Source organism: Bos grunniens, chromosome 3 (assembly GCF_055505025.1).
Source record: "Bos grunniens cultivar Pamir isolate PY7600 chromosome 3, Bosgru_T2T1.0, whole genome shotgun sequence".
NCBI lineage: Eukaryota > Metazoa > Chordata > Mammalia > Artiodactyla > Bovidae > Bos > Bos grunniens.
The window spans coordinates 70296684-70316845 of record NC_141167.1 but is presented as its reverse complement, the minus strand read 5'-3'; the positions used below and the strand labels follow the sequence as shown (position 1 = coordinate 70316845).

General features: G+C 38.0%; 1 protein-coding gene across 50 annotated transcripts in view; it reads right to left on the bottom strand.

Moving 5' to 3' along the window:
- Positions 1 to 20162, bottom strand: part of RPAP2 (RNA polymerase II associated protein 2) — a 129538-nt gene that overhangs the window by 59853 nt on the left and 49523 nt on the right. For 36 of the 50 annotated variants that reach the window (XR_015160483.1, XR_015160498.1, XR_015160490.1 and 33 more), the window contains one exon: positions 19168 to 19236. The exons of 3 other annotated variants lie outside the window; for them this stretch is intronic. Coding sequence is in view for 20 of the 47 variants with exons in the window: in XM_086391137.1 (XP_086247263.1) it covers positions 19168 to 19236 (69 nt within the window). In the remaining 27 variants the exon portion in view is untranslated. Of the gene's footprint in view, positions 1 to 10740; positions 10835 to 14745; positions 14993 to 19167; positions 19237 to 20162 lie in introns of those variants that run through there. 11 more of the 50 variants (XR_015160474.1, XR_015160492.1, XR_015160475.1 and 8 more) reach the window with 3 other exon arrangements.

Below are 20162 nucleotides of genomic sequence, written 5' to 3'. Positions count from 1 at the left end.
GTTCTGATCATTTGTTATACTTGTTATCTACACTGCTGGAAGAAAATGAATAGCAAAGAAAATGAGATCTTTATATAGATACCTCTACCAAAGCAGAAGACAATACGGTCCAAAAGAAGGGTCTCACCTATAGGAATTTGTAAAAGGAAGATATTATTTGTACCTCTGGGGGCTTAAGAAAGACTTCTAAGGAGGTAGTGACATTAGAAGTGGGTCTTGAAGGCTAGGACAGGCAAACATGAAAAGGAAAGGCATTTTAAGCACAGGCCACAATGATACAAGCTAACAGAGAACAAAAGGACACAAAAGAGAAATAAGTTGGGTAAGCAGGTTGGGGCTATATTAGGAGGGCTTTGAATCTCAAGCAAAATCACATGATAGGAAATGGGGGTGTCACTAGGTTTCTGAACAAAGACCTGCCCTGATCAGAATTAAGCTTTAGTGAGATTACTTCTGTAGCTAGAGAAAGGATGGGCTAGTTTGAGGGAAGAGACACCTGGCCAGAGACCTGTTTAAGAAGGTTATGATTGCAGCAGTCTAGGCAAGTAATGAAAGCCTGATGTGGGTTGGTAGCAATGGGAAGGGAGAAAAACAAAGGAAGGATTTAACAATTGATTAGATATGGGAGATAAGGGCAAGAGAAGCACCAAAGCCAACTTCAGACTTCAATTCTGGGTAATTAGGAAGAGATCACCTAAATCTTAGATTTGAGAGAGTGAATTGCTTTAGTGATATCCAAATGGAGATCTCCCTTCCCACAAATAAAATTCTGGTTTGCAACCTAGGAGAGACGTCAGAATTGAAGATGCAACTTTTGGGGAGGGACAAAAGAAACATTTCATTAGGACAACCGATTGTATTCCTAAGATGTCTCCCTTACCGGTTACCAGTTATAACTGTCCTGATTTCTTGAACTAACCTTTCACCAGCACACTTCAGCCTCTCTCGCATCCTTATCTTAACTTTCCTATTCATCAAAACTACAACCTGGGATCAGTGCTACATACTTGCTTTCTCCACACCTACAATAGGATAGCTGAAAAGTACTGGAGGGGAGGAGTGTGGGAGGAAGAAGGGAACTTCAAAAATTGATACCACTACAAATCCATGATCTCTGGCCTCCTCTGGGTTACTTGTCAGCTTTCTCTGGCACTTGGTTAGGTCCTTTTCTGGATACTCTCAATGACTGTAACCAATTTCTTTCACACCCTACTCAACCATCATCTCTTTAGTTTTAGAACCCAACATCATACTCATTGAAAACATCAACTTCATTGGAAAATGAAATTGTCAGGCATGATTTTAAAATCTCCCTTCTACTTACAAACTTACCTATATCCATACTTGTTGTTTAGTCACTAAGTCCCGTCCAACTCTTTTGTGACCCCATGGACTGCAGCCCACCAAGCTCCTTTGTCCATGGGATTTATTCTTATTTTCTTCTGGCCTCAGAAGATAATGTATCTATTTGACCATGATCTCACTTTTTTGATTATGGGCTTCCCAGGCAGCACTAGTGGTATAAAGAATCCACCTGCCAATGCAGGGACATGAGAGACATGGGTTTGTTTCCTGGGTCAGGAAGATCCCCTGGAGGAGGGCATGACAACCCACTTCAGTATTCCCGCCTGGAGAATCCCATGGACAGAGGAGCCTGGTGGACTACAGTCCATAGGGTTGCAGAGACTTGGACACAACTGAAGTGACTTAGTGCACACTATTATATAAGCTTCCCTGGTGGCTCAGACGGTAAAGAATCTGCCTGCAATGCAGAAGACCTGGCTATGATCCCTGGGTTGGGAAGATTCCCTGGAGAAGGGAATGGCTACCACTCCAGTATTCTTGTCTGGAGAATTCCATAGACAGAGGAGCCTGGTGGGCTACAGTTCATGGGGCACAGAGAGTCAGACACGACTGAACAACACTTTCACTTCTACGTGTCTCTTCTGGGACCCTGTTCCACCATTATGTCTACCCCCCAACTCTGCCCTCAGCTTCAGATTCTTGTTAAAATTCTTCTCTGTACCCTACAAACATACTTCAGTATTTTATCCAAAACAGACTGTAACCGTTCAATTTCTTTCCTACTCTTATCAATTTTCTCAAAAGAGAAATCTGTATTTGCTAACTCCACTTCCTCTTGTTAACCTGTGATACTGAGTTTCATACGATTCTTCAAAATTACACAAAGTTTTCTTCTTTTCAAATGTGTATTTTCTTTCCCTTTGGGGAAAGAATACATAACTTTATTTCTACTTTCAATGTGTTAATGTATCTCTCAATCAATTATGTGAGCTGTAGAGGGTTAGTGCATTTAGTTTTAGGCCGTTTGAGGAATTTTGGAGCACGTGAAAGTTGTATGAGTTAGTGTTTTGGACGAACAACATACTTCTCTGCACTGAAACCACAGGAATATGTGGCAGCTGCTTGATTCTTATGAAACATTTTTGCAGTGTAGCTGATTTGTCATGCATTGCAATGGAAAACCTCCATGTGACAAACAGCATCGTAACGTAGAGAACTGAAAAACTCATTAGAAAGAAAATCAGTAAATAAAATCGTACAATTCAGTTACCATAACATGATTTTACCTCCACAGAAATTATGGGCGTTTAAGCAGTTTGTGGCGGTTTCCTGAGTACTTTTGCTCCCATGTAATTTTCAGTATTAAGCTTTACGTATTTTTGATATGTCTTGTCTTTTAAGGCAGAGTATACTGAGCTTCAAAAGCAGACATTACTTTGCCAACAAAGGTCTGTTTAGTCAAACCTAAGGTTTTTCCAGTAGTCACGTATGGATGTGAGAGCTGGACCATAAAGAAAGCTGAGCGCCGAAGAATCAATGCTTTTGAGTGGTGTTCAAGAAGACTCTTGAGAGTCTCTTGGACTGCAAGGAGATCAAACCAGTCAATCCTAAAGGAAATCAGTACTGAGTCCTTGGAAGGACTGATGCTGAAGCTGAAGCTCCAATACTTTGGCTACCTGATGTGAAGAACTGATTCTCTGGAAAAGACTGAAGGCAGGAGGAGAGGGCGACGACAGAGGATGAGATGGATGGATGGCATTACTGACTTGATGGGCATGAGTTTGAGCAAGCTCCAGGAGTTGGTGATGGACAGGGAAGCCTGGCATGCTACAGTCCATGGGGTTGCAAACAGTCAGACACAACTGAGAGACTGAACTGATACCCGAGCTGTTCCAGCATGACAAAGAGAAACTCATACTGCTCACTGAAACTGGGACTACACAATTAGCAATAGTGAGAACTAGAAAATAGTAATCTGCCTTTTACCCTTTGGCCTTTATAATCTGTTCTAAAACTTTGCAAAAATATCAATATTTAAACTAGGAATAAATCAGAAGCATTTTAATTTTGCCTGCAAGAATCATATGACTTTATTGTTATTGTTAACTAGAACTATCAGAATGAGAAAAGTCAGAGGCAGGAAGAATATTAAAAAGGTGTTAAGTCTCTATAATACACAATCTAAACGGAAGTGTTTAAAGACAACAGAGAAAAAAACACCTCGGGCAGTTAGGTTTCTTGAATTTAAGAAGCACTCAATATACCTGGGAATGAAATTTTTTCCCCTTATAATTTTCATGCAAGTTTGTAAGACTAGTTAATAAAAATATATTCAGTAAGACTAGTTAAAGAAGAGTCTGCCTCTAGAGTGAATTTTTCCATTAAGATCCATTAATATTTGATAAATGCTTCCAATTCAACGAACAAATACCAACATGTAAAACATTTGAAGAATTCTCCAGAAATGTGTCTGTGATGCATCAGATAAATAAAAGATTTAGTGCTATATCTACATACTTGGTGATTGACTGCTCTATAAGCAATTCTTCTATTTATCAGTCCATAGAACATGAAAGACTAAGTCCATCGAAATCAGAGAAAAGCAATATTCAAAGTTTTAAATCAAAGATATTAAAAATAAAATGTTTACTAATTTTATAATTGTATGAGTTAAAAGATAATCTCCCAATCAGATGTCTAGTTTTGTCTTTCATTAATTTTTAAAAGGTTTTATAAATATCTATTTGCAAAAAAGCTATGCTAGGTTTGGTTAAAAGTAGCAACTGTTTTTAGGCTATTTACATCCTTATCAGACAATATTCATCCTGGAAAATATGAATCATTATCAAGACAAAGGTTACAGTCCTTCTTTTAACTCATGATAGTAAGCAACTATTTTCATTTTTTCCTGTGCAATTTTACCAGTGCTACCAATTCTGTTTTGAAGTTCATAATACCAACAATAATTTAATCAAGTTTTCCCTGTCCGTTCACTTATTTGATTTATTCCACAAATACTAACTCAGTGTTTACTAAGTGCTAGACTGAGTGTTTGGCTCTAGGGAGACAAAAGTAATCCAGATAATGTGCTTGGTTGCATGGAGATTTAGAGAAGGAAATGGCAACACATTCCAGTGTTCTTGCCTGGAGAATCCCAGGGACGGGGGAGCCTGGTGGGCTGCCGTCTATGGGGTCGCAGAGTCGGACACGACTAAAGCGACTTAGCAGCAGCAGCATAGAGATCGTTTTGGTAAGAAAACAGTTTCAAATCTGCCTCTCTTACTGTAGTCATCTTTACTGGTTTAGTGTTGTTTTTACATTATCCAAACACAATTTTTGGATGACTCGAAAGTCTCTTATGTAGAAACTGTGTATATTTTTTGGTGAAGTATGTGTATATGTCCCTAAGACTGACTTATGGATTATTAAAGACGAGAAGGCAGAGAAGCTAAAAAAGCACAAAATATGAAAGAAAAAAGGAAGTTAGACACCAGAATTAAACACAGTGGCTGTATGGATCAAACTCAGAAATGCTGCCCTAAGTTAATTTTCCTAAAGCATATCATTAACCTGTAGTGGAGGGGGATAAGAATAAACTAGAACAAGAAATGAAATGATAATAAGATGGGTTTTTCAAAGGAGCAATATACAAGACTTGGTTCATTCACTTCTGAAATTAAGTACGAGAGGCAAAATGTTACCAAACAACACTGACATTCAAGGCAAGGAGAAAGGCGGAGGAAAGCAGGAAAGATGAAAAAACTGGGAATGTCATCAAAGGCATCAAAGGAAAAGTAATATTTGCCTATTACTTCATCAGCATAAGAATTCTTCATCAGTTACACTGTTTTTTCAATACTCCCAATCCCACTTGTCTGACATCTCCTCTTTTGCTGCCAAATGCTCAAGCCTCCATTATTCTGAAAAGTGTTCTGAAGATTTACCATATCCTACTGGATTATAATCTCTCCTCTTTCCTCTTATGCCAACCATATGAAGAGTGGTCAACGTTTGCTGTGTCTAGTATCTTTACAACTGTCTACTAGAGCAGCCCTTGCAATCAGGTCTCAATCATCACTCTATGTAAACTGCTTCCTGGAAGGTCACCCACAACCACAATTGACCAAACTATAGTGTTTATTCAGTCCTTGTCTTTGTTCAGCAAAGGATAACTGCTTGATTTTTCAGGAAGGTAGTTACCACCTCTTTCTTGAACCTCAAACCCACTTTGGATTCCCTGTCAGTATTCTAAGGAACACTGGGCAGTGGAAAGGGCACATATTTTGAAATCAAAATCCCAGATGTGACCTTGGACAAAGTGCTTGTCTTCCTAGTCTCTTTCTTTTCTCTGGAAGTGGGACACCACCACTGACCTCACTGAATTGTGAGGATCAAATGAAATAATATAAAGAATCTAGCGTGATTACACATAGCTGGTGTTCAAAAAATTATTTCTTCTTCCCCCTTTCTGCTTTCTTCTGTATTGCTCAGGCAGCCTTGGCATAGATGCAGCTCTGTTTCACTGCATTTAATACTCTCAACCAGGCCTTCTCACTCATCTCAATAATGACTATAATTTTTCTTACCATTTGGTAGCTGGCAATGGCACCCCACTCCAGTACTTTTGCCTGGAAAATCCCATGGACAGAGAAGCCTGGTAGGCTGCAGTCCATGGGGTCGCTAGAGTCAGACACAACTGAGCGACTTCCCTTTCACTTTTCACTTTCATGCATTGGAGAAGGAAATGGCAACCCACTCCAGTGTTCTTGCCTGGAGAATCCCAGGGACGGGGGAGCCTGGTGGGCTGCAATCTATGGGGTCACACAGAGTTGGACACGACTGAAGCGACTTAGCAGCAGCAGTCTACCTTTTCAACTGCCTTAACCCTAAATCTTTTTAATACATTGTCTAGGTTTGTCATAGCTTTCCTTCCAAGGAGCAAGTACTTTTTTATTTTTGCAGCTGCAGTCACTGTCCGCAGTGATTTTGGAGCCCAAGAAGATAAAGTGTCACTGTTTTCTTTTCCCTCCATCTATTTGCCATGAAATGATGGGACCAGATGCCATGATCTTTGTTTTTCAAATGTTCAGTTTTAAGCCAGCTTTTTCACTCTCCTCTTTGGCCCTCATCAAGAGGCTCTTTAGTTCCTCTTCACTTTCTGCCATTGGAATGGTATCATTTGCACATCTGAGGTTGTTGATATTTCTCCTGGCAATCTTGATTCCAGCTTGTGATTCATTCAACCTGGCATTTCGCATGATGTACTCTTATAGAAGTTAGTAAGCAGGCTGACAGCATACAGCCTTTACATGCTCCCAGTTTTGAACCAGTCCATTGTTCTACGTCTGGTTCTAACTGTTGTTTCTTACTTGCATACACGTTTATCAGGAGGCAGATAAGGTGGTCTGGTATTCCTGTCTCTTTAATTTTCCAGTTTGTTGTGATCTACACAGTCAAAGACTTTATTTAGTGTAGTCAACAAAGCAGATTTTTTTCTGGAATTCCCTTGCTTTTTCCATGATCCAACAGATGTTGGCAATTTGGTCTCTGGTTCCTTTGATCTTCTATATCTAGCTTGAAGATCAGGAGTTCTCAGTCCACTGTTGAAGCCTAGCTTGAAGGATTTCAAGCATAACCTTGCTGGCATGTGAAATGGGTATAACTGTGCGGTAGTTTGAACATTCTTTGGCATTGCCTTTCTTTGGGATTGGAATGAAAACTGACTTTTTCCAATCCTGTGGCCACTGCTGAGTTTTCCAAATTTGCCGGCATGTTGAATACATCACTGTTAACACCATCACCTTTTAGGATTTGAAACAGCTCAGTTCTGAATTCCATCACCTCCACTAGCTTTGTTTGTAGTAATGCTTCCTAAGGCCCACTTGACTTCACACTCTAGGATGTCTGGCTCTAGGTGAGTGACCATAGCCATCATAGTTATCTGGATCATTAAGGCCTTTTTTGTACAGTTCTCCTGTGTATTCTTGCCACCTCTTTTTAATTTTTTCTGCTTCTGTCAGGTCCTTGCCAGTTTAGTCCTTTTTTATGCCCATCTTTCATGAAATGTTCCCTTGGTCTCTCCAATTTTCTCGAATGACCTCTAGTCTTTCCCATTCTAATGTTTTCCTCTACTTCTTTGCATTGTTCATTTAAGATTTTCTTATCTCTCCTTGCTATTCTCTGGAACTCTGCATTCAGTTGGGAGGTGTATCTTTCCCCTTCTCATTTGCCTTTAGCTTCTCTTCTCAGCTATTTGTAAGGCCTCCTCAGACAACCATTTCACCTTTTTGCATTTCTTTTTCTTGGGGATGGCTTTGGTCACTGCCTCCTGTACAGTGTTATGAACCTCTGTTCATAGTTCTTCAGGCACTCTGTCTACCAGATCTAGTCCCTTGAATCTATTTGTCACCTCCACTGTATAAGCAATCGTAAGGGATTTGATTTAGGTCATACCTGAATGGTCTGGTGGTTTTCCCTACTTTCTTCGATTTAAGCCTGAATTTTGCAATAACGAACTCATGATCTGAGCCACAGTCAGCAGACTGTATAGAGCTTCTCCATCTTTGGTTGCAAAGTACATAATCAGTCTGATTTTGGTATTGACTGTCTGGTGATATCCATGTGTAGAGTCGTCTTTAAAAAATTTTTTTTAATTTATTTTTTAAGTGAAGGATAATTGCTTTACATAGAGTCATCTCTTGTGTTGCTGGAAGAGGGTGTTGTTTGCTATGACCAGTGTGTTCTCTTGGCATAATTCTGTTAGCCTTTGCCCTGCTTCATTTTGCACAAACCTAGACAGTATATTAAAAAGCAGAGATATCATTTTGTTAATAAAGGTCTGTATAGTCAAAGCTATGTTTTTTCCAGTAGTCATGTATGGATGTGAGAGTTGGACCATAGAGAAGGCTGAGTGCCAAAGAACTGATGCTTTCGCATTCTGGTGCTGGAGAAGAGTTTAAGAGTCCCTTGGACCGCAAGAAAATCAAACCAGTCAATCCTGAAGGAAATCAATACTGAATATTCACTGGAAGGACTGATGCTGAGGATCCAATATTTTGGCCACCTGATGTGAAAAGCCAACTCACTGGAAAAGACCCTGATGCAGGGGAAGATTAAAGGTAGGAGGAGAAGGGGGCAACAGAGGATGGGATGTTTGGATAGTATCACCAACTCAGTGGACATGAGTTTGAGCAAACTCCAGGAGATAGTGAAGGACAGGGAAACCTGCCATGCTGCAGTCCATGGGGTTGCAAAAAGTCGGACATGACTTAACAACTGGACAATAACCACCACCTTAAATATGCCTGAATAGGAATAGGCTCAGTGCTTGGAGAACAGGTTAAATCAAATCTAGTAACTACTTCAGTTAGTTCCTCATACTCTCTTCTCTAAAAGAACCAGTATTTTTCCCCGTTATCTGTCTTAATTTTGTGAAATCATGTTTGTCCCCCCTTTATCTCCATTGCTAAACTTTGTATCTGGAGCTGTAATGTCTCTCATTTCATTTTCATTGTGATCATTTTATTTCACTGACTAAGTGTTCTTTGGTTAACTAGGCTGTTACTAGTGGAGGACTTGAGAAAATCAATTTCATAAATGCTGTGGGCAAGAACCAGAATGCAAGGGATCAATGAAAAGCACTGGAATCACTGACAGCAGACTAGCTTCTTCAAGACATTTGGCAAGTGAAAGGATGATAGTCTGGGAAGCTCAAAAAGGTTGTGGAGGAAGGATAGGTATTTTTTTCTTTTCTGTTTTTTAAACTTTAAAAAATGAATAAGCAGTTGTAGGCAGAAGGGAAGCAACTTGGGAGGCAGGAAGAAAAGAGTCAACCAAAAGTCAGAAATGATTGCTTCCTAATAATTCATTCTTTTATTCACCGTTAGGTATTTATTTTAAATCTGTGATGCTAAAGTGCAGGGCATATAATGGTGCATAAAATCACAGATAGAACCTGCCCCTAAAATCTTCAAGTTGTTTTTTTTTTTGGCTGTGCATGTAGGATATCAGTTCCCTGACCAGGGATCTAACTCACACATCCCCTGCAATTGGAAGTGGGGAGTCTTAATACTGGACTGCCAGGGAAGTCCTAAAATCTTCAATTTGAGTGAGACAGATATTAATCAAGTAATATCAAGTATATTGAATCATACAATTCAATATAAAACTGAAAACAGGGCAAGTGCTAGGAAAGATAAGTACATGGTGTTGTGGCCTATTATAAAGTGTTTTGATCTACTCAGCGAAGTCCAGGAAACGTTTTTTTGAGGAAGGAACACTTCCTCAAGTTCTGAGAGATGAGGGGGAATTAACCAAAGGAATAGGAGTGGAAAGAACATTCTGGATAAAGGGAACCACCTGGGTCCTGTGGCGAGAGGAAAGACGATGAGAAGGGCTGGAGTGGCAGGAACGAGAACAAGGCAGGGTGGTGTAAGCTGAGGCTGAGCCACACAGGGCCACAATGACAGCAAGTGGAGGCCGTGGAGGGACTGGTGTGAGGTGGAAGACAGGACAGATGGGACTCCAGTAAGACTGATCTCCCTAAAGCACTGGCTTCAGGAGGGTACTCTGCTCAAAACTTCAGTGACTTTCACTGTCCACTAAAATAAGTTTCCTTGCCATTAAAGGCTCTATCTCTACTATACACCTAACTTTCCAACCACTCTTTCCAGTTCCACCTATCTTTACTCGTCACTACATCTCTTCTCTGCTTTTTTCATTATACAGGTACTTCCTAGAATGCTCTCAACCTTTCATTTCTATTTCTTGAAACCCTTTCTCTTTTTGGGGCCCATCAAAAATCCCACTTCTGTGAAATCTTTTTTGATCTTCCTAGTAGAGCTATTTTGCTGCTTTGAAGTCCCACGAGTCTGTGTTTCTTTCTTGCCTGTCGTTACCTGTGAACATACAGTTCTCTCCCTTTCCTCAGCAGTCTTGGAGGGCAGGGTCTTTGTCTTTGTTTAATCTCTGTATTCCCCAGCTGCTCGATAAACAATTTAAAGTCATATTTCTAATATTTGAAAACATTTCCATTATTGTGTAGATGCCAGCCTCTACACAGATTCACAGTTCTGATGCTGTAGCAAAGTGTGAGTCTCATCCTTCCTGGTATAATATGGGCTCTTATGCTGGTTTTTATGGCACGATATTAAAAACATGAAAAAAAAAGTCCTAACAAACTCTTTAGACTAAAAATCAGGGCAACAGGCAAGGTAGCTTATCAGTCCTTTAGCTAACAATCAGATGGTACTATCTGAGATGAAACACAGATTACCATACCTAGTTCAAAGAAGTTCTATCAATGAATGGTTGGGATCTTTTCATCAATGAAGGGGAGGGGGGGAGGCATTATTCTAGAACTACTTTAAAAAATGTCCGTAAATGTGATCTGAACAAAGGATCGGGAACATTTTGAAATTTAAAAAATCAACTTACACATTCTACTTTGCTCTTCACCGCCTTTGGTATAATGCTGAGGTACTAACTCACTTCACTGTTCCCTTTAGCATCCAGAGCAGCTTCCTCATCTCTGATGTGGAGAGCAATATGTCATCAGCAAGGTCTACAGCAGAAAGAGACTAAAGGAATCTTAGGGGTATTCATCCCATTTACTTAAATGAGCACTCTGTACTCTTTCCACAGAAGGAATGGCTAGCAGTATTAACGTATTTCTTGCCAAGCTTAAGGACTAAGATACCAAACAAAGCAGTCATGGACAGTGTCTCCATGACTATCAGCACAGTTACATTGTTTCCTATGCTCAAATAATCATCTTCATTGTCTCCTTCAGTAGCCTTTGACATACTGCATTAAAATAGTTTCTTATTTATCAGATGTCATAGTTGAATTCACACTGCCAAGTTAATTTAACCAGGATTTAGTCCCCCTCTTAATACTAACAAGACCAAAAAAATGCACAATGAAGTTAAGAAACTTGTGCAAGGCTTAACTGCTAATGCAAGGTAAAAATTAAGATATAATCCAGAATGAGACTGAACTTAGGGTTCTTAAGAACCCTTGCACAGTTAAAGGTGGTCTTTGGGGTAAGGGAATTACATTTACAAAAATATAATACTTAATAATAATTTACATAAATTTCATTTTATCCAAGGCACAAATCTAAAGTCTCACAATTTGCAAAACCAAAAGGCATGTGAGGTTATTACTATTAAGGACTTCTGAAAGAAGAGCATACCATGAAGAAGTATATTATTATGAACTTTCTATTTCAGAACTACTATCTGGAAAACTGAGATAAAAACTTTGTTATAAAAGACCATGATAGCCAAATAAAATAAAATGTTTTTCTTCTAACAGATGGTTTATGTCCTGATAATGTTTGCATTTAATGCTTTGGGATTACCTATTAATAAGGAAGCAGGGATGCTTTCCATTGATATTTCTAATTCAAAAGAAACAAGTTCTTTGTAGCTCACCTAGTAGTGATAATATTACACGTTGGTTTGCTTAAAGGGCTGGGCTATTGTGAGTTTAAACTTTATATCTAAATCCTGTTTGTGACAGCTCTATAGAGCAGCTTTGGAGATGTGTTAGAAAAACTTTTCTTCATAATTACTGCTATGAAACAATTCTCTCAGAATAGTGGCTACAACTTTTTCAGTACTCTAAGACAGAAATGGAACCAACCAGCAGTGTCCACAATGATTATCACACTCTTACGGTACAGAACTCTGAGGCTAGGGCTAACAGTGCCCTTAATTAAGCCTCATGCTTCCTGGCCTCCCCTGGCTATGCTCTCAGTGCACTCAGTCAGGCTGTGAAGATGTCAAGAGCAAGTAGGAAGGGAGACTGACTTCTCAAGTCGAGGTGACTGGTAAGGACCAGGTGCTGCCTGCTACCAGCTGTCCCCACTGCTGTTACTGTGCTGCTTGGGAAGGGGAGGCTGCGGAGACATCTTTTTGCTGAAGACCCTTGGGGACTTTAGTATGTATTCTGGCCCAAGGTTGGGGACTCTTAGCTACTTATGGATTAAAAAACCAACATTATAAAATTGCCCAAAATTTGAGAACTTCTGAGGGGAAAAAAAAATTAGTGAAGAAAGTAGGCTTTTGTTAAAAATTTAAAGAAGTACTATTTTTCCTTTAGAAAATATCTGGGTTCCCACACAGCCTGGTGGCTGAGGATAAAGTTACTTCAATGAAAAAATATTATATTTTTCTTATAAGTCAGCCATACATATAGGGGGCTTAGGAATAATCTAATTATTATTTAATACTCAGTAAACAGGTACTTTAGAACTTCCCTGGTGGCTTTACTTAAACTTCATGATGGGTGTGTGAGGGGGCTCATTTTGCGTATGTAGTAGAAATTCCTAGAACATAAAAAATTGATGTTACAAAAAAAAAAAAATTGATGTTACAGGTCCATGAAGGTCTAAATTTAATCAGAACAAGCATATTTAAAGTTTGGAAAACTACAAACATAAGCCTGGTGGGGCTGCTGGGTATGAGGCAGTTCAATCTATAGCGTCTTCACAAAGTGCCCACAGAAATTTAAAACAGTGCACTTATTGTGGAATACAGTTTGGCAGTTCCTCAGATAAATAAAGAGTTATCACATGACCCACTAATTCCACTAAGAGAATCGAAAACTCATGTTCTTACAAAAACTTACACACAAATGTTCCTAAGAACCAAAGAATGGAAATAACCCAGATGTCCATTAACTGATAAACGGATAAATAAAATGTGGTATATCCATACAATGGAATATTACTCAGCCATAAAAAGGAATGGAGTGCTGTTACACGCTGCAACATGAAGTAAACCCAGAATACATTAAGTGAGAGACACCAGACACAAAAGCCACATATTATACGATTCCATCCATATGAAATGTTCAGAATAGGTAAATCCAGAGAGACAGAAAGTAGACTAGTGATTGCCAGGGGATGGAGGAAGGGAAAACTGGGACTAAGGTAATGCATATGAAGATAATTTTGGGGATGATGAAGTGTTCTGGAATGAGACAGTGGTGACAGTTGCTGTATACTCACACCACACTGCTGTATACTCACACTCACAAAACAGTGAGTATACTAAAAACCAGTGAACTGTACATTTTAAAATAGTGTATTTTGTTACATGAATTATATCTCAATAAAATTCAATTAAATATAAAATCTGTAATTATAAGGAAACAAAATTATTTCAGTGATCTGCTATTATGGTCTCAAATACTGAAAAATATATTGGGAATATTGAGAAAGGCTTTCGAATACTTCTGAGAACCAATAAATTTCTAAGGCACTGTATCTTCATCTTTCATGGTGTGCTCACAAATTTCTCTAAGGAAATTAGTGATGGGCGCACTATAAAAAACAATCTGCTGAAGCAAAAAGCTGTAGTCACATCTTTCTGTTCATGCCTAGTACCCTAGGGAAGTGGCTCTCCTGAGTGTCTATCTGTATGATGGTTACCTAAAGTGGCTGCCCACATCCAGTGAAGGCTTTTGTTTAGTGATCATGGTCAAGTTGAGCTTATTTAAATACCATTTCCCAGGACTTACATGCTACTCCCAGAACGACGGGAATACTCAAAGCTTTTAGGGGGAATAAACTATTGCGTGGTCTGTGTCTAGGAAGTGGGCCACAGTTCACTGGAAACAGTTCAGATAAATAAAATGAAAGCAGACATTTTTGGAGATGATCTTGAAAGCTTTCCATTAGAGAACATCAAGGGCATAAAACTAGGAATAGCATATATCCATGTTAGACTACCACAAGTCACTTTCTACCCTCCATTCTTTCTAAGCAGTACAACGTAACTAAGTATTTACTTACTTCTTCCTTCATTAGATAACCAAATCATTCCCATGGAACACAATAACACCTTTCTCTAGCTATCTACTAAGAGACATTTGACTCCTGTGCTACAGTTAGCTATAGATCATCACATTACATAAGCAGTGGTCTTTCTACAAAGGTTCCACATTAAACTCTGGTGAAAAAATGACATTTTAGATACAAGAAGTTATTGAAGAAACTGATTCCCACTTCTGGCACAAGTGCTGCACATAAAGGAACTCAAGCCAATCAATTTGTTTCTTCAAAGCCTCCTATACTGTTTCTTTTTGGCTGCCAGACTTGGTCTGGACTGTTCTCTAGATTTCTCAGCTTTCCTAACATTTGCATGTTACAGGTTCAAGTATAATGACAGAGGTCAAAGAAGACTGGGAAGACTAAGACCAAAGGGAAGAGAGGGAGGAGGAAAAGGACTGAGCTGAGGGGGTGTGTCCTACAGCTATAAAATCTCAAAATACCAGTCAAAATCTTCTCAAAGAAACTACTCTGAAAACCATGACCATGATAAACAGTGATTCTTCAGTTTCTGTTTCCCTATACTGAGGACAGATGAGAATATGAGGAATAGAAAAACCAATATATGTTACACTATGAGAAGGCATCAGGAAACAAGCATACTTTAGTGTAATTTATTGTGCCGGCTCAGACAGTAAAGAGTCTGCCTGCAGTGTGGGAGACCCAGGTTTGATCCCTGGGTTGGGAAGATACCCTGGAGAAGGAAATGGCAACCCACTCCAGAATTCTTGCCTGGAAAATCCCATGGATGGAGGAGCCTGGCAGGCTACAGTCCATGGGGTCGCAAAGAGTCTGACGTGACTGAGCAACTTCACTTATTGTGCTTTCTAATCTGATGTATAAACAACACTGAAATATACAAATACATTAACAAGTTTTACACAATAGCACATTTAGGTACTAAAACATTTACAGGAGACTATATACTTACATACATTTTTATGAACATCATGCATCAGGACTGTGGAAAGAGCCTAATATCTTTACTAGAGCATACTGATGTGAGAAAATCAGATTCAACTTCATATTATTCAACATATAATCTGTAATCATAAAGTACTAATAAAATTCAACCAAGTTATTCGAGCTAAGAGCTTAAGCAACACCACCAACTACTAGGTTATTTTATTGCAATTCTAATCAGTTATTTAAAAAAAAATTAGTGTTCATCATCACTGTAAGTTCTTCTATGTGTAAGGAGTTCTTGTGAACTTATCTTTGTTAATTATAACATTTATTAAATAAAAATGTGAGTAGCAAAGGCACATTAATTCCTTCATTGTTAAATAAATGTATACTGCTCCAGTGTTCTTGCCTGGAGAATCCCAGGGACGGGGGAACCTGGTTGGCTGCTGTCTATGGGGTCGCACTGAGTCGGACATGACTGTTCAGTCATGACATAGCAGCAGCAGCAGCTTAAGCTTTAAAAGGTTTTTCAGTGTGCTTTTGGTAACGGTTTAGGTTTGAATACATAGTATAAGTATCAATAAACGTTGCAGTCATACTGGCCATTCCATTTCTCACTATGGAATTAGTGAGAAATCTAAATGAACAGAGTACCAATTGATCAAGAATATCAATTTGATTTCATCAACTTCTTTGAGATTATATGGGTATAAAGTTCCCATCAGTGCACACTGATAAAGTACATATTGTGGTTCAAATTTTTAAAATGTTAATGTTTGTGAAAGTTCAAGGGAAGTTACCAGGAAAAGATGGTTTGCTACAGACACACCTTATTTATTCTTAAGAAAATAGATGTGAAAATTCAGGACCCAGCTTTCTTGTCTGGACTATCATGTTTTGCTTAAAATGTTGATTTTCCCTTCTAACAAGAGTTAGATTTGAGCTATTTATTTTACTATACATGTGTATAGGTATCCTTTTCTAAGTGCTTCTCATGAGGAATTTTGAAAACAGCTTTCATGCATTAAACTAATGCTAAAAAAATAAAAATTTGCAATATTCACAAAGAATAGTACCGTTGTTATAATAATACTAAACATATTATCTTACTGTATTCATCTTCAGTGTCTACAACTACCATTCGGGACCTTCTTCCTAGCTATTAAGACTTCTAAGAAGTCCACTTAATATGAATTTCAGAAATGTCTACAATGACTTTAAAAATTCCATTGGCAATTTGAGAGTAGATGCAAAGATTTTCTGAATCATAGGATAATTAAATGAATAAAAGGTAAATCCCATGTATGCCTATGCTCAATCTTAGTGGCAATAAAAGACTGAATGATGAGTTACTATTTTACAAATATGTGTTTACCTTCTTTCTTTTTATATGTACATGCCTCTTGGAATGTGTGAAGTCTCCATATTTTCCCTGGATTTAAGGTTGTTTATCTAATGCTAGCCCTCACATCTGCTTTTTCTTTCCCCAGTGACAATAAATGTCTTCCCAAAAAAGTAACTGTGGGGCTTCCCTGGTGATTCAGTGGTATACAATCCGCCTGCCAATGCAGGAGACGTGGGTCCGATTCCTGATCCAGGAAGATCCCATGTGCCACAGAGCAACTAAGCCCGAGTGTCACAACTACTAAGCCTGCACTTGGCAACAAGAGAAGCCACCGCAATGAAAAGCCTACACACTGCAACTAGAGAGCAGCCCGTCTGCCACAACTAGAGAAAAGCCTGCTGCAACAAATACCAGCACAGCCAAAAGTAAATAAAACTGTATGTATATAAAAAGTGGGAACCGGAAGTGGGAGGAAAGAAGAGTGCAAATATATATTAAAGTATAATTACACTTTACAGAAGCCAGTGGATGGGTTTTAATATGATGGCTGTGTATTTTCATTTTACTCCCATCTCATATGGTAATATTTACTGTAAAATGATGACGAAAGGACAGGCTAAGAAGGAAAAGGGCTATCAACTGAGCCATAGATTCCCTAGGGGGCAGAAATACGAAAAGCTAAAGGGAATTTGCTGAGAAATGAGGAAGTAAGAAATAAAACAGTATGGGGACAGAAGTCTTAAGAGAACAAATGACGAAAAACTAAGGAGATTCAGTTAGGGAAGATAAAGAATGTTCAAGAGGGCCTATAGCAAAAGTTATGAGAAAATTATCAGAAAACGAGATTTGAAAGGCGAAAACAAGATTTGAAAGGCAAAAACAAAGAAGTACCAGCTAACTTTGTGTCTACAAGTGACTAAAGATTTTAAAAGAAGCCAAAAGGGCCCTAACTGGAAAGGTTTTTAGTTGTCAAGGGCTCAAAAGTACCAAAGACTAGAGAAAGATGGGTATATCTAACTAACTGTAGGGCTTAGGGAATAATGAAAGAGAATTCCAGGTGAATGACAAAAGCAAAGTGTTCACTGCTACAACCTTAGGCTAGACTGCATACTGTGAAATATGCAATACACCTTAAGACGTGCAGTTTTGTTTCTTCAATTAAATTACTATTTTCATGGGTCAGCGACCCTTGAAATCCCTACACTAAATCCAAAGTGAGAGAAGGCAAATAGTATTAATACATAAAAGAACTAGCAAAGCTTTTAGTGTTCTGGGCAACATGGGTGCTTCTATTAAAATTACTTTTATATGAAATAATCATACGCAGTTTCGATGGTAGCTTTAAATTTCATTTTCCATACTATTTTTTGTTCCTTGTTATACATTTTGGAGAAGATCTGGCAAGAGTTTGATACAAAAAGAAGTAGGATCTAACGTGCATCCTCAGTAAGCAGCTGCTCATTAAGATAATACTTCCAGTCACTGGCTTAGAAAGCAAGATTCTGAGATTACTTCTAAGCCTTGGGCCTCTGACTTGTCAACCAAAAAAGTTACTTCCCCTTTAGTGTAATGAATTGCAGAAGTACAGTTAAACAGTTATCTATGAGGGTTTATTAGCAGGCATAGGATATGGTGGGTGAGCAGAGAGATACTGACTTTTTTTTTTGCCAGTGAGCAAAATATTTACAAATTTCATAAAATGGAAAGAACTTTCTAAAAAATTAATAAGATCTGTTTCACAAATTACCAATTCAACTGGAACATTGAATAGTAAAAATGACAAAAGATTTGTTCTTATGGTTGATAAAAAATTTATGTCAGGGCATTCAAGTAAAGTTATTTTCTGTGTTCTGATTTAATGAATCATGTGAGTTGTATCTCGTTGGGTGACACAGATGCTGGCTCAGTGAAGCCTACTCTAATGCTTCCCAGCACAGCCTTCCTTGGGACAGTGAAGCCAGAATAATATGTCAGACTGAAGTAATATCAAAGAAAGAAATGTAGGGCTGGAGATGCTATGAGGTTGGCTCATAACACTTCTTGATTTGTGAGTGTCCAGTAAGTATTCAATGTCCTATGGGCTTCAATGAACTAACAAGCATCAAGTAATAACAGTAATGCAGTAATGAATGGTCTTCCAAAGAAGACTTTTGCAATTCAAGCTGAAAAACACTACACTTAAGAGATGGTTTTAACTCTATTCAAAGACAGCCTTAGAAACCACTAGTGATTTCTTAAGAGGTGAACGAGTATTAAATGTTTTATATATGCTTGTGTAGTATCTACTTTAGTTCCTTTAAATCTGTTTGATTTTACATTGATTTTGAAAACAAAACTTTTCTGATGATATTAATAATAAGAACCGTGATGAAAAATAAAATAGCATTAGCTATATTGGTAAAAATATAGATGTAAAATAATGAAGCCATTTAACATTAATAAAATAAATGCACTGTTAAAAATGAAATTAACGGACTAGCCTGAGTATATCCCACATGGAGGTGTTTTTTTCTTTCAAGTGATTACAAATAATATTTGAGAAAAAAAAATGCCCTGAGAAGAAAAGATAGTTAAACATATAAAGAGAACGACAACAGTTTATCAAAATAAAGCGTATGATTTTACATGAAAGTTATTCTATCATAAGGAAAATTGGTGCAAAATAAAGGTATATTTTCCAAAGAAGTTTAGAAAACTAATGAATTAACTGTTTTTCCCTAGTCAAATTCTTCATATTTAGTACTTAGAATTAAAAATCTGGAAGAGTACTTACATTGACAGCAACACCAAAGCAATTAAGGTCCACTCTGCAGGTTTATGTATAATATTTCTATTTGTTAATCTGAAAGACAGGTAAAATTTACCAAAAGATTGTTACAGTTAAATACATAAACTTTCTATTTTTAGATAAACTCAGTTTTATGATATGTGTTAAAGGACACTTTTTTAATCCTTGTTATATTTGATGGAAAAGAGTCAACAGTATAATAATGTGGCTTGATATTCAGAAGGAAGTGTTCTAGCCTCACATTTATGTATTTATAACAATACCACTGTTAGACAAGATGGGGATATAGGAACAATATGGGGAACTAAACTGAATGGTTTATTAAAACACATGAACACAGACACGCCTCCTAACCGTATCTTTTGTTTTTCCCTAATCAAATGTTTTATTAAAACTGACAAGGTAAGCAATTTCTGATTTTAATTCAGCTTTTGCTAGGTTGCCAGCAGGCAATTAAGGAATGTCATAATCCATAATTTTCAGAAGTCAGAGTTGACTTGATAAATTTTAAGACTAGGTATCTTTATTCAAGAAAAGTTTTAAAAAATCAGAAGTAAAATCTATCACTTAGCAGTTGATGACAATAAAGTACACTGTAGTCATCTTATTTCTCAGAAAACATTTAGAAGGATCACTCTAAATAAAAAAATGATATAAGCTGATAAAAAGCAGCCAAAAATATCTGATAAAGGATTGCTATCCAAAATATCAAAGAAATCTTAAAACTTAACAATGAGAAAACAAAATGCCCAATTAAAAAATGGGTCCAAGACCTCAAGAGACACTTCATTAACAAACCTGTACAGGGACTTCCCTGGTGGCGCAATGAAATGAGAATCTGCTGCCAACGCAGGGGACACAGGTTTGATCTCTGGTCCGAGAAGATTCCATATGCTGTGGGGCAACTAAGCCCATGTGCCCCAACTACTAAGCCTGCGCTCCAAACCCGAGAGCCACAACTACTGAGTCCTTGTGCTGCA